Below are 15,108 nucleotides of genomic sequence, written 5' to 3' on the forward strand. Positions count from 1 at the left end.
TTTCAGCCTGATTTAAAGCTACATTTACACAATGGCTGAGGGGTGAGTTCACTTCCATAAAAACAAACTCGTTGGCTTCCTACTGTGCATTGGGGAGTGTGAGGATGTGTGTCCTGGAGAGCAGCTGCCTCCCTCTGCTGGCACAAGCTTTTCTTGCGCTGTGCTGAAGCTGTACTGCATGATAGAAAAAATAGGAATACTCCTATTCAGAAGAGTATTGAAGTATCACTTTATTGGTGTGCACTCATTTTGCTTGCCTATAACTGCAGTATAACCAGTAATGTTGTTTTACCTGTGTGATTGAGTCTGGCTGGATGTCTTCTATGAGCAGAAAGAATCTCGTTCCTCAGAATGGATGGTTGTATGCTTGAGTCTGTGTTTTGAATGCTTGTATCTCTAATGGTTGAAAGGGGAGCTGCTGGTGAATAAACCACATTTTCCTTGTCGATATTCATTCAGTGTGCACCTCTGAAAGGTGCAAGCTGTCATATTGGTTCTCTGCTGAAGTATCTCCATGGGTAATATTGGAGTAGTTGGCTTAAAATTTTTGATGATTTCTATTTTCAGCTGTTCCCAGCAAGTGTCTTGCTGTTCTTTTAATTCTATTTCTGAGAAGGAGGGAGAAGAAGGGAGGAAAAAAGGTTGCATATCTCCAGCTTAACAAAAGTTGATGGCTTATATTCTTTTTCTCCTGGAATAGCCTTTGCCCGAGACCTCCATGACAGATGGTATCATAACTGCAGTTTTACAGTCATCTGAGACTGACATGTGCATGCTTTTTATCCTTTCATGTTTCCAGCTGGTGAATACCATTTTTAGCAGAGTTTTTGATGACTGTTGTGAAAGTAAGTGCCTGACATTGCACTTCATGCTGCTGCAATTGCTTCCATTCTGCCTCTGTAACTCACAAATTCACCTGGTTCTTTTGGTGTGACACTTCAGTTCTCCTCCACCTTCTTGATTTCTTGGAGCTTGGTGCCAACAAAGTCTCATCAGTGCACTCTCCTAACTTACAGCAAGGCCTCTTATCTTCTGATGTAAGACTTTTCAAAATCATTTCTCGACCTCTCCTATCCAGCAATATTTTTGGTTGTGTTTGTGAATTACTTCTGTTGCTCTTTCTGCTACTTTTGTTGGCATCATTTCTATCTGAAGTGATAATTTCCCATGTGGTATCCTATGAAATGTTTTACTAGTATAGAGGTAAGCATACTGCACTGCCATTACCCACAAAAATCAGTGCTAAGGAAAGACTATGAACAAGTCATGACCAATGCATTTTTTGCAAGCGTATGTTGTAGTTCATCGTTGCAGTTTTTGATGTATTCTTTTTTATCTTTGTTCTGAGTTTAAGGTTGCTGAGCCATGTTTGAAAGCTGCCTTGGAATAAAGGCATTTGAGTGAGTAGCAGTCTGGGGCATGTCAGTCAGTTGGTGCCTCAGGGCAAGGGGAGCATTGGTAGAGAAGAAACAGGCAGGGGCAGAAGGGGAGTGAGTAGAGGGCAGCATGAGTCAGTAGTGTCATGGGAAGAAAGGAGGGATGCCAGAGCATGCTCAGGAGAAAGCATTGCAGGGAGTGATGGGGAGACAAAACTAGAGAAGGGCAGAATGTAGAAGTTGAGCATTTGAAAGAGAGAGGATATACTGAGTTGTGCTGAGGCTCTGCTGCGTGGTTAGTATTGCAGAAGGAAGGGCAATAAGGCTATAGAGGGCATGTGAGAGAGGAACTTGAGGAATCAGAGCCCGACTGGGTGTTCCTGATAGGTAAAGAATGAGAAAAATTGGCTGACCTTTCTGGCAGATGTGGGCCATCATACAAAGACATAGAAGGTCACGAAAAGCAGAAAGAAGGGAGGAATGTTATGAGATAAATCTTTCTGTTACAGCTAGAGTGATCTTGTTCAGCTCTTTGTTTGTTTATTGTCTGCCTGTTTACCCTTGGAGGATTTCAGACCCATAGATGTTGTGGTGATACGGATCAATTCTAAGATGGCCTGAGACTTACAATGATAAGAGTGTAAAGCTCACTGTGATCATAGAATCATAGAGTGGTTTGGATTGGCATGGAACTCAAGGATCACTAAGGATCCAAACCCCCTGCCACAGGCAGGGCCACCAACCTCCATATCTAATACTAGACCAGGCTGACCAGGGTCCCATCCAACCTGGCCTTGAACACCTCCAGGGATGGGGCATACTGAGAAAGATCAGCAAGTAGTAGGAAGACATAGAATGGCTATGTAGCTGTTATATCATCAGAGTTCTAAAACTACAAGAAGTGCTGTTAAGTTATAATCAGGGAACTCTGTACAGCTTAAGTCCATTCATATTGCATAACATCAGTCCATTATTTCCCGTTTCTTTAAGGTATTTTTGGGCTTTGGTTACGTTCTTGTTGGAGTTCCTGTATTCAGTGCTTCTTGTTTTCTCAGAGAAGTTGGGATGTGAAGATCACAGAGTGCAAAAAGAAAAAGCCTTCATTTTCTAGCAGTGTTTTGCCTGCGCTGTACGTGGCCTTCAAACCTTAAGGTGTCTGGTGGTGCTAGGAGAATCAGTTTGTGCTTTTAGCCTTTTCTACCTGGTCATGTTAGAGCCCTGACCTAGTTAGGGAAGGAGATAGAAAGTAGAGAGAAAAAAAAAAGTCATGTCCTACCCTTCACTAGTCCTCTGAGCTGTGTGGGTTGCCTCTTCTTGATTGGTTTTCATGAATTGAACTCTTCATAAGAACTAAGATAAAATCAGTAGTCGGATAGACACCCATCTGCTAGTCAGTGTCAGTATGGGGAAATGACTCAGGATGAACTATAACTACTTATTTATTGTTATTCCCCCTCCTCAGCTTTGGTGTTGTAAAATTTATTGTTCCAGGAAAGGCAGTGATTTTCTACAACTTTCCCTAATAAATGAACAAACAAGAAATTCCTGCTGTTTCCTTAGTGGATGCATTTTCAAAGGTGCTGAACTTGTCAGCTACACTAATTGCAAAAATACACTATTAAACTACTAGGTATATAATTTTATTACTTCTCTGAAAGAGCCATAAAGAAAATCAAATTCTGAACTCTGTGAAATGTTTGAAAGGAGGACCAACTTAAAATTGTGAACAAGGATTCAGTTGCACAAAGGACATGACATAAAAATAAATAATAAAGTAACAATGGGGCCAGTAGGTCATGTTAATCAAGTGACTGCTAATCTGAAGCATTAAATGCCTGCCATGGATTTTACGCTTAGCCCTGGTTAGTATTGACCTGTAGCAACATGGACTGTTGAGCCATTCGGAGAGCTGTGGTTCTTTGCTCTCTAGCCTGAAGAGCTCCTCGTGATGGAAGAAAATTCCCCTTGTGTGTCATGCGAGCCTGAACTTCTAAGGCAGTTGCTCAGTTTGCTAAAAGTAGTATTGTTCCACCAAGCAGCTTTTTTGAGATAGGCTTTATCCTTCCATACGGGTGCTGATGTCATGGTGTTTATCACGGTAAGTCATCCAGAATTACCTGTTGTATGATAAAATGAAATATTTCCACTCAGGACTGTTGAAATAATTTGCTTCATCTCAGTTTGTTTATGTGGAAATTTTTGAGTTGCTTGCAGAGCATTGAATGAAAAGAATCTCTGATTATTTTTTCTGATTATTTTCCCAAGATATTTGCTGGGCTCTCTGATTTGTGTGAATTCTGAGGTATGCAAAGAATAGAACATTTTTTTTTCATTGAACTCATTGGTAGTTGACTTTATTTTACACCATCGTCCCTGAGTTAAAAGAGCTTGTTATCACAGCAGTTCATAAACTCCTTAATAACAGGGTTCCTAATGGATTTAGAAAGCATAAATGCTTATGCTAAATAAATTCACAATCTAATGCCTAAATCAGCCTTCCCTAATTTGTATATGCCAACATCTTGAAAATAATTTTCTGATTTATTAAGTATTTCCATGGAAGAGGCACATTTATACATAGATCTGTTTAACGGTGTTTAAAAATAATAAAAAAAGGCTCTTAATGCTGTTGCCTGCTGCAGCTACAATTTCTAAATTAGATTAGGTGCTGTAAGCTTTCAAAGGAGTGAAAGTATTTCCTCATGTGTCACACAAACACTATGTGATAAGAAGTGCTCTGTGGTGAGCTGTTTAAGCAGACAGCAAACCTTAGGTATGTGACCTCAGCCAAAAACTATTCAGTCACATCAGTGTGATTTAAGTTATCTCTACCCAGAATTGCTTGGCATTGAAACTTAATTATTCTGATAGCTACCATATATTTGCATCAGTTCTAGATGAAGTTTTGTTACATGTGGAGTATTCTGGTAGGATTTTGTCCTCTGCAGAGCTTTCTGAGTTATCTTTTTCCTCTTTGTGTGCTATATTAGTAAAAATAGATAGTTTTGAATAAATGTATATACACCACGCTTACTTTGTGACTCTTTCAGTTACATCTTGATAGCACTTCTATTACATGTTCTTCTGCAGTGCTCATTCACTTGAGCTTTTGCTGTGATAGGCAGCCTGTAATGAATATATTGACTCATCCAAATAAAATTTTTTCTTTATTTTGTAAGACAGATTGCGAGATAGTTTAAAATTACAAGTGTTAGATCACATTTTTCTTGAATGATTGCTTATGATTCTTGCCAAGTTAGTGCTCTTACTCACCTGTTTTAGTCATTGGCCAGCTTTTAAATTTCACTGTTAAGGAAGCAGAAAAAAGTGTTTATGGAGTGTCCTGAATGATGATTGCTTCACATCTCTTTAGCTTAATGTTTTGATGGTACTCCCTGTGTTAAAGAACTGTGTATAAAGAACAAAATGAATTCAACTTGTAACATAAAATATGGGTAATCTTGAGAAGCATTATTGTCTGTAAGGTGAGGGCTGGATGTGCATATGATGCTGTCTTCCATTCATAGATAGATTGTGCACCCTTTAATTTTCAAATGCTTTAATTCCAGTGCAAGTAATCGAATGACTCACCAGTTATCTAAAGCATCAGGTAACTATACCTATATTTAGCTTTGTTCTAGCTTCTTATCCTTGTTTCTATCTTCATTTTCTCAGTTGAAAGCTACAGTGAGTTTCGTTAATGTTTAGAAAAACAAAAACCCCAAACAACCTGGGAAGCATTCCTAAGTGTTCTCTTGAGTATAGCCTCTGCAGACTCTTCAAAGGCTCTTTCTGTTTCTGCTGATAGTCAAGGGATGTAGAGAATAGGTCTTCAAGCTTCTTTCACAGTACCTTCTAACACAAAATACTTCATCTACTATCAGGTAACACTTTTTAAGTTGGATGTATATCTCTATTAGAGAGAGGTATCTTTCCTCTGCCAAGGCCTGTGTCCTGTTAGTCGTGTCCCTGATACGGACCAGCTCCAGCAGTGCCTTTGTTTTGCTAGTAGGTTATTGCTGAGGCATGAGATGATGGTCCCATGTTTGAATTGCGCTCTGTGAGCCTTAAGAAACGCACAGTGACATAAGTGAAGCTCACGGAGAAGATGGGAACCAGTTAATTTAATAACATGGCTTTAGTCTGTAAAGTAGAGATCAGAAATTTTGAAACTGCTTTTTTCCTTTGTTGTGGAGGTGTTGTGAGCTACAGACAACGGTGCTTAACCATGGGTTGGGGTGACTGCCTTTTTAACTTACTAGATGGAAGTGCTGGCTGGCTGAGACAAGAAATCAATACTAATTTTCCATCTGGCTGCCCTGAAGACTATGCAAATTAAAATTGTTTATCTGTGTAAGGAAGAGAAAGCAAAATAAATAAATAAAATACATCTACAGTGCTAGAAGTACAGTTAGTAAATATGAGCTGGTGCTTGTGCTGCATCTAGGAGGGATCTTGTATGGATAATTGTGTTGGTAAAGTAGTTATGGGTAAGTTCTCCTGAGAGCTGTAATAGTAAACATGCAAATAATGTATTTTGTTTTTCCTCACAAGTTCTGCAGATCTGCTTCCAGCAGGCGTTACAAGCTGATGAGGTGAGTGAAGAGGCACTGCCAGCTAGAAGACATGCTTTGTTTTCTGTGGTTCTGTCTCCTGATACTGCTTAGGTGTGGATTTAGTTGCCCCCTTAAAGGTGTATGCTTTTATCATTTTCCTTTTGTTCTGTTGTTCTGGGCTTTTCAGACACAACAGACTTCTCAAGTGCATTCATGCATCTCTTTCACCACCAGCAGTTTCTACAGATCTTAGGTTTTTTTTTTTTTTTTTTTTTTTTAAACACAGCTCATCTTGGGTATCCCCACTTAGCAGATTTTGATACTTTTGCTCTTGTGTTTTATTTATTTGACAAGAGATACTCTAGCATATGATATCATTGGGAAGACTTGAAGATGTCTCTGATCTTATTCCAACTGTTCTCTTCTGCTAGTTTTAGGAATTGAAGTGTGTATACAGAGCCAAAAAAATCTCATTCCTGCTAAAGGTGAATGATAATCTTAAGGCCTCCCCTTCATGCATGCTCAGATCTGTAAAAGTTAATTTAAATCACACAGTCTGAATGAGAAGAGAGGTATCTGAATCCAGGTGGTTTTTTAGTCTAAATTGTGAAGTAGATTCAAAAATATTTTTTATTCATAGGTCTAATGTGCTTGTTTCATCACATTGTACTGATGAGATACAAAGCAGTAGTAGAAACTACTATTTGCTGAAGTAATTCACTAATTTACCTCAGGAGATGACTCTATTCTAACTACCCAAAGAGAAGTGAGCTGTCTAAATTTTTCTCAGCATCAATATTTCAGAGCTATTTCAATTCTGTATCTGCTTCATTAAAAACGAATTATATAAATGGTATGGTGTAAGTACTGAGAAACTTGAATACTTTCAAGGAGACAAATGGTTAAGATTTTGCACTATAACATGTGCTGAGCTGATCAGTGTGAAAACTCAGTCCTTTGAGACTTATTTACATTTGCTTCCCTTTGGTTCTTCCAACCATGAGTATTTATGCTAGTGTATGGGATATGTGGGGGACTGCATGTGGCAATGCAGCTGAGTGTACAAATTATGGGTTTCTTTTTGTCATGCATCAGTTCCTGTTATAAAGTATGAATATCATGTACAGTGAAGTAAATGTTAAACACTTATGCAACTTTGAAATTTCCTAATGTTTCCCTTCTCTGGCAGCCCTTTTACTGTGGTTATGTTGCTTATGTTTTGACTACAGACAGCTGGAATTTGCTTTGAAAATATCAATGTCTGTTTAATTTGCTGATTAGCTTTGAAGCAGTTTCTTTCTTAGGCCCTGATTAAAAGGGATGTTTGGAGAGCAAGGAGAGACTTTCTTGTTTATATATAGCAGAAGACTGCTGTAGCAAGAGATGCATGTTTGAGAATGACTGAAATCTCTGGTTCTCACTTCGCTTAATTTTTACTGCTTGCCTTCTTGCCTAACTTTCTGATGGCTTTGTACCATACTTCTACAGGGATTATGAAAAAAAAAAGTTATTAATAACATAAAATCACTGAAGTTGGAAAAGACTTCCAAGATCATCCAGTCCAACCATCCACCTATTACCAGTATTTCTTATTATTATAGAATTATTGACTTCCCTCTCCATTGCTGGCATGTATGGGACCTTTAAATTCAACACTGAGAAATCATCTGCTTGAGGATGCAGGAAAAAACCATCAAGCTAAAACAATGTAATCCTTCACAATGTATAGTAGTGGAAAAGATGTGACATACTTGTTTCATGAAAATTAGGTTCAGACCTGTATTAGACTGCATTATTCCTAGTCTTATGTTGACAGAAATTCAATGCCCGTTAAAACAATGTGGAGTCATCACTGCTAAATTACAGTGCCAGTGGCACAAGGATTATCTACTGGCATGGTGTTTTTGTTGAGCTGTTCTTACTTTGTTAAATGTAAAACTGAAGGTCATGTGCCCACATTTTAGAAACCTATCATGGAAGCAGTGGGGTTTTGCAGCTGAAATAGAGAGATCAAAGGAGCCATCTGGCTGAGATTCCCCAGGTCAGGATGAGTCTTAGGATGGTCACCTGAAGAAATCCTAGTTATTGACAGCAGTAGTATTACAGCTGGTCATTTTGTTCCATATTGATATATATATATTGCAAGGAAACTGAGTGACAGTTTTTTTTTTCCCCAGGCCTAGGAGAGGAAGGTGAAGAAAAGGCCTGCTGTTCTGGCCAGAAAGAATTGGAGAAGGATGGCCAGTAAGTGTTTTGTCCTTGAGACGTGGCAGATGTGCATTTGCCATCACTTTAAGAGCACTCCCTAGCTCCCCTGTTAGTTGTAGTAGGGGAATCACTTTCCTCTTGTTTTAGGAGAAACACTGAAGGAAGAGAGGAGTGTCGGTTCAAATGGTCAGGGAGAGGAGAAAACAAGGGGTGTGAATCTCTAGACTTTAGGGTTAGGAACTAATCTGTATGCATTTACACTAATTTTACATGACCCTGGCTATGTAAAGTCATTGCTCGTTTTATATTAGAGCATTGGCTAAAAGCCACAAGCTGTCCTGGGTGCAGGGTCTGGTATCTTATCTGCCCCACAAATGTCAGCTGCCAGGTCTACAAGCTGCCCGAGGTGTAAGTACACTCTTGTTAGGAAATAAGTCCTGAAGAGTTATTCATACAAGGGCTTTTGGCTTGCTCCATTAAATAATTAAGCCTCTCTTCCTGGAGAAGCATTTCATCCATGCCAACAAAATGCTTTTGGTTTATTGTAAGAAGATTGTGAGACTGGGTTCTGGTACAGCAAGTCATAGTTGCTGGCTGTATGTGCATACAATTTCTGGTCATGAAATTAGCAATATTTCTAAGATTCAAATCTAAATTTATTTTACACTTAAGTAAAAAGTCTTGAAGTTTAATAATCTGTCTTCAACCTCGTTACCTTTGAGATGATAACCGAAGTCACTGCAATACAAAGCAAGTTTTCTTCTGGGATTAATTGTTCTGAGTGTCTTTAGCCCTTGTGTACAGTAATGAGATCTGAAAGTTGCTCTGAAGCTCAGGATTATGGGTGTGGGCTGGAGACTTAAAGTCTCCAAGCTTTGCCATTTCTGGGCGGTTTTCAAGTGAGTGCCTGCATGTGTTAGCATCTGCAAAGAACCACTTCATGTTCTGACATTTGCACCTTGACTTGCTTTCTAATTGTGTCTTGCAGCTTGACATAAACACCTTCTCATGTAAAGAGATGTGAGAGAGTGGAAAACATTCTTTGAAGAATAAAACAAATTTAATGAAAAGGGCTTTAGAGAGCCTACTAGGTCTTCATTGTCATCAGAGAAGATCAAAGAAAGCCACAGAGCTGCACTTTCTAACCAGAATTGGAAGCAACATTCTTAATTACAGAAGTGAGCAAGTCTGGCAGTTTTTCCTTCAAAGGAAGGTGTGCTGCATCTCGTTCTTCAACTGTTGCACTGTTTGCAGCACAGCATTTTTGAAGAATTACGCCTGTCCTCTAATGGAAGGCTTGCATTTAAAGTCCTGTGCCAATATAGATGTCTTGGTTAGATATGAGCAGCATAAGGTTTTATCACAGATTGCAGCAAGGTGGTCATCGGGAAAAAGACAGTAAGTAGAAAAGAAGAAAGTGCCAGCAGTAGTGATGAAGATTAATGATGTGAAGGTGCAGAAGTGTACTTGCCATGCTGTAGGTTGTTTTTTGTTTGTGTTTTTTTTTTTGTTTTTGCTTCTGCTCTTCCACTGAGGAAAATTCAGGAACAGGTCTGTGCTTGTCTGTCAGCTTTCTGACTTTAGTGATGCTCTTGGGATCCCTATTTTCCACTACATCAAGTACAAAAAATCTATCTCCACTTACGAAGCCCTCTTGTGGCCTGTTCCAATGTATATTTAACTTCCCATGTCCTTGTGAGCAGTTGACTTTTGCTATCCTTATACCTCATGTTATGGCTTGAGAATCTTCTGTCATTCAAATTTTTTTATTTATTCTTAAACCTGCTTGTTATGGTATGCAAATGTATCTTCCTCACTTGACTGTTAAAAGAAGCAGCCTCTGCTTTCACTAATACATTTTTACCAGCTTTGACTCACTGAGGTCTTGATCACTGGGTCACAATCACAAAAAAGTTTATGTAAGTCATGCATATACTGTACATAGCCCAGAACCTGGATCCACTGTTTAGGGCTATTTTCTTGCTTACTGTGTTACTGTTGAGCAGTGTGGTCCTTTTCTGTGGTTCATCATCCTCATGGACATTTAGTGGACTACCCAGAAGTCATGAAGTGGTGTCAAGGAGGCACACATGATCATCTTCTTAGTTTGTACTCACAAATGTGTTGTATTTCAGACTGAGCTGCTGGTTCAGTAAATATTGTTGGGGTCAGAGAAGAGGGGGTGGAAATACAGGGACGTTAAGAATATTTGTGTAGTTTGCTATTGTTGCTGAAATAGGATATGGAGGGAGAAGAAAACATTACAGTGAAGGAAGAGTGAAAGGAATGTGGGTAGAAGTGGAAGTTTTGATATTGGGACGGAGCTGTCAGAATGGTATGTGTGACAGAAAATGTATTTTGAGGTGATATGAAGTCTTTAAAATAACCTGTCCTTTAAATTTGAGATGGCTCTGATCTTAAGGATGCAACCAGAATAATACTAACATCTGTGCCATATCTGGTTTTGTGGGCATAGTGTAAGTACTCAGAGCAGTAAATCTCCAGCAGGCTTCAGATCCTTCTTCACTGTGTTTACTTGAAGGATCCATCGTGGGTGGGATGAAACATACCTTACTGGCAGCTTGTCTGCTCCTCCCCTGGTTCTCAGAGGTGGTAGTGGCAGATTGATGTCTTAATTTTGATCACTTGGCTTTTCAGTAAAGAGTCTGCCAGTGTGTATGACTGCAGAAGCAAGCGGTGACGATGGATGTGGGAATTTCTTGTTTGATTTTCTTAAAATGGAGGGAAAGAAAATAAAATATGAATGCTATTTGATAACGAAAATAAAGTTTGGGCTTAGATCAGTCTTAGTGGTGTCCTGCCAGAGATTTTCTGGCTTTATTATTGGGACTTCTCTGCCTGTTAAGTACCAGGAGGAGCAGTATCTGGGTGTAATTAGCATATTTGAAATGAGTCCTACAGTTGAATGTTACTTTTTTTTTTTTTTGAAATGTAATCAGTAGCATTCATATGTGTGCAGACATAGATGCACATATGTACAGGTAACTGCTTTCTTAGCAGACTCAAACTAGCATCACTTTGAGAAATGCCCGTGCTCCATAAAATGGATATGTTTTGTTTTTTTAAATTTTTATTATGCATAGTGCCAATCTTGAAGCCTGGCATTTGTGACTTCCTGAGAAGGTTTGCTTGGCAAACACTAACGAGTGTGTTTTATTTCTCTCCATGAATGATGGGCTTGTGTTACATTTACCACCAATTTACAGACTTCTAAGACTTCACCAAGCACTTGCTGGGCAGGCAGAGAGCACACCAAATAACTGCTGTGAAGTCAAAGGCAGTTTTCACAAGGAAATGAAAATAGCACTAGATAAATCTTTGGGGGAAGTAAAATTGAAATACAGAAAAAATTATGAAAAATTGTCTCTTCATATTTAATCTGTGTAAATGTAAAAGTACCATACATACATAAATCTCAAGTTGTTTTTTTCTTTTCCTGTTATGTATACAAAACCATGGGATAGTTTATCTTGCTTTCTTCTGAAAGTCAAATGAATGTGTTGAGCCAAGTAAAATATTCATTAGAGTAATTGGTTCAGTTTAATCTTTTAGGACTGCAGCTTGGAAATATATGTGCTATTGCCTTTAGAAAAGCAGCATGCTGCTTCAACAACCCTTTTATTCAACTCATTTTCTTCCCATATGTTTTCTATATTTTGCAAAACCTATTTAAGTAAAAGCTGTAACAGTTTCCAAACAATATTTGATGTTTTTTTAAGTCAAACATTAACTGCTAGCCAGTGTGAAACCTGCTTAGTTGTAAGACACATCGGGAGTCTACTGGTTTTAAATATTTTTTAATTAAAACCATAGGATATGTAAGTACTTATAAAAGTAACATAGGAAAAAGTTATCTGTTCCTCAAATAACCATCTGTCTGTTAACTCATTTAGATGTGCTTAAATGAAGTGTAAAACTTATTAATATGATAGCTAGGCAATTTTCAGAGTAGGATTTGTTTTCACTTTCACATGAAGTCATCGTACCCATAGGTTTTCATTTTTCCTCCCCTCTGTGATGGGCATCTGCCTCGAACCATATGGTTGTAGAAAATGTTGGTTGAAACAATTCTGTCAAAATCATGGCTAGAAGAAAAGCCTACCTTACTTTTCACTTCTAAAAACGTCATAAAGCCCTTCTGCTTTCATGTGGAGGAACAGGAACTCGAAGTTCAGCCCAGATGGATCCCCTGTGCCAGGGACAGGCTTATGCTTTCTATGAAAGTCTGCGGAATATTGGCCAACTCTCCTACCTTTCACAACTTGTTCACTTCCAGCAGAGATGTGCACAGGCTGAGAAGCTCCTCTATCCTCAGGAAACCTTTCCAAGCCTCTGTTCCTGGCATGTGTAGATGCAGCCATATCCTTTCCCAGGTCCTGTGCCTGATCCAGACAATTGCGTGCAGTCATTACGGGCCGAGAGAAGGCTGGCAAAGCCCTGCCTTGTGCCCAGCTGGGATTTTAGCAGGTTGCCTTGCAAGCTGCTACCAGCTCCAAACGTCAGATCCAGGGTGCTGTTCTCCACAGCTTCCTTTCCCTTCAGGCTATCTAAAGATCAGGAGTGTTGTCAGAACTGATACAGAAACTGAGGCTGTTAGAACTGACTCATTAAGCTAACTACAGTTGTTTAATGAGTGTTGATTATTTTGCAGAGGAAAAAAAAAAAGATATCTCTTGAAATGCCAGTTTTGCAATTGTCAAACAGGAATCATTGTAATGGAGGTTGTTGGCAACCATGTCATGTTGGTAGACCTCACCTCCAGCCAAACGTGGGTTACCTTAGAGAAGAACATGGGTTGTGCTTTCCTCTGGAGCCAGCAGCTCATGGGAAGGAGGCAGGAGGATGGATGCATGATGAAGGGAGCTTAGAGGGCTTCAGCTGTTGGGCAAAGCCCAAGAGGGGGTCCTCTAGGCTTAGCAGCCTGAGATTTTCAAAACTGGGAATCCTGTAGCAGCTGACACTTACTTCTGTTTTCTTGATCTCTTTGTCACCTGTCATTGGTGTCTTGGAGATTTGTGAATGTGGATTACCTTAGAAGAATGACTTAGTCTTGGTGTCTGTCTCTGCTTACCAAATGTGAGTATCCCCAACAGCTGCATTAGAGCTCTTGGGTCAAGATTATCAGCTTTATTCATGTCACTACCTTGAGCAAAGTGTTGGTAAAAAGTATTCATGAGTCTGATCATCAAAGAAATGAGAATCTTCTTCACCAGGATTTGCTCTCTTCAGATCTTTCTGTTAAGTATTTAACCTGTGTGTAAGCATCCCCACTCTCATTTATGAAATACTTAGCTTTCTAGATTCAAGTCACGCTGTTGAGAAACTTGGAATATTCTAGAGTTTTAAAGAAGTGGTTTGTAAAAATTGATGAGCTCTTTAGATAACATAATCTGAAAATAAGACTTAATAAAATAACCCCCATAGTTGATTGCAGTACAAAACTTAATGCCGACTGAAAGTTGACTCAAGGAGCGAAATGTCACTCTTCCTGCATTTCATTTTTATTTCTATCCCATATACTGCTTTGAGAATGTTTTTCTTACAGAAATGAAGTCTGCTTCTAGCAGAGTGACTTTTTATGAGCAATTTCCACTGACAGATTAAGTAAGCTATTTGCATATTATCAATAAATGTGGCCTTGCGCTGTTAGTACATGGAAGCCTTATTCCATTGGTAACATCTTATGTAGTAGCAAACATAATTTTAGTACTGAAGTAAATATGATAGATAAAGGTTTATGAACAACCTATAATATCATGTATTTAGACAGTGCCTGATGCTGTATGGTGCTGGTGATAAGAGGAAAGAAGTGGAAGAAATGCTAGCATGAGCACAGAAACTATGTTTATGGGTATGTGTAACATTGTGGAGCATCTTAACAATGTGTTGTAAAGTTACATATACCTAATTCTGTACTATGATGACACTGTGGCAGTGTCAGTCCTGAACAAACTGCTTTATCTCATGAGGGGCATCTAGCCAGCTACCTGGCACTTCTGAAAAACAGGCTCTGTATTTCCATCTTGCCAGTCACTTTTGGAATCCATATGGCTGCTGTGGAATAAATGAATATGTGAACAGTATGGCAATAGGAGGCTTCAAAATTCTGTTTTGTGCTAATTGGAGAGAAGATTCATTGACATGTAAGTGTTCAGGAATAATAAATTCCAGTGCTTGTTTTTTTTTCGTTATTATTTAGATGATACTCTGTAGGAGTTCTCAGCATTTTTCTGGTATACCGTGGTCTCTTAGATCACAGTGTCCCTTAGTTTTGTGCACTCAGACCTTACAGAGATATTTATAAGATGGAAGTAAGCTCCCCATACTTCTAAGGAGCGTTTGCTCATGGGAAGTATTTTCCAAATGAGTCCAGTTGTTTTGCCTAATGGCAAAAATGTCCTTGGCATTTCCACCACCACCTTGTGAAAGCTTAGAATGTGATGTGCCAGTGCTTACAGAAGCTCTCAGGTTAGCTGAGTGTCTGCACAAGTGAAGGTGTGCAGGATAGAGGTAGTCCTGTCGACGTCTGTGGGAGCTGCTGTGTGCTGAACACGTGTGCTGAGTGCCTCAGAGGTCTGCGTTGTGAGTTGTGAACTACTGTAAGTAAATCTGTCAGAGGACTACAGTGATTGCACTGCTAATGTGTACATCTGAAACAAGGATGACTGACAAAGTAAACTGCTAGGTTTTGTTGTCTCGCTCATGGATCCAGCAGCCAACAAGTGGTCAGCTCTGCAAGCGCTCTCCTAAATACATCCTTGAGCCTGAGTCTCCCACTCCTCAGAGGCAGATCATTTTCCTGGAGCCGAAGCAGCAAAACAGGGGCTTTTTTCCTCTCCGCACCCAGGCTGCTCTCAGCCCCAGGTACCGGTCCTTTGGCCGGGAGGTGTGATGTGCCTATGGCTGGGCGCTCCGGCAGGCAGCTATAATTAGCTGAGCAGCCGCTA

The 15,108-nt window shown here is 39.4% G+C and overlaps 1 protein-coding gene across 1 annotated transcript in view; it reads left to right on the top strand.

Moving 5' to 3' along the window:
* Positions 1-15,108, top strand: part of LOC128091267 (serine/arginine repetitive matrix protein 1-like) — a 99,179-nt gene that overhangs the window by 33,870 nt on the left and 50,201 nt on the right. The window contains exon 4 of the mRNA XM_052704331.1: positions 5,931-5,971. Coding sequence (XP_052560291.1) covers positions 5,931-5,971 — 41 coding nt within the window. The remainder of the gene's footprint in view (positions 1-5,930; positions 5,972-15,108) is intronic.

Source organism: Tympanuchus pallidicinctus, unplaced genomic scaffold (assembly GCF_026119805.1).
Source record: "Tympanuchus pallidicinctus isolate F22 unplaced genomic scaffold, pur_lepc_1.0 scaffold5, whole genome shotgun sequence".
NCBI lineage: Eukaryota > Metazoa > Chordata > Aves > Galliformes > Phasianidae > Tympanuchus > Tympanuchus pallidicinctus.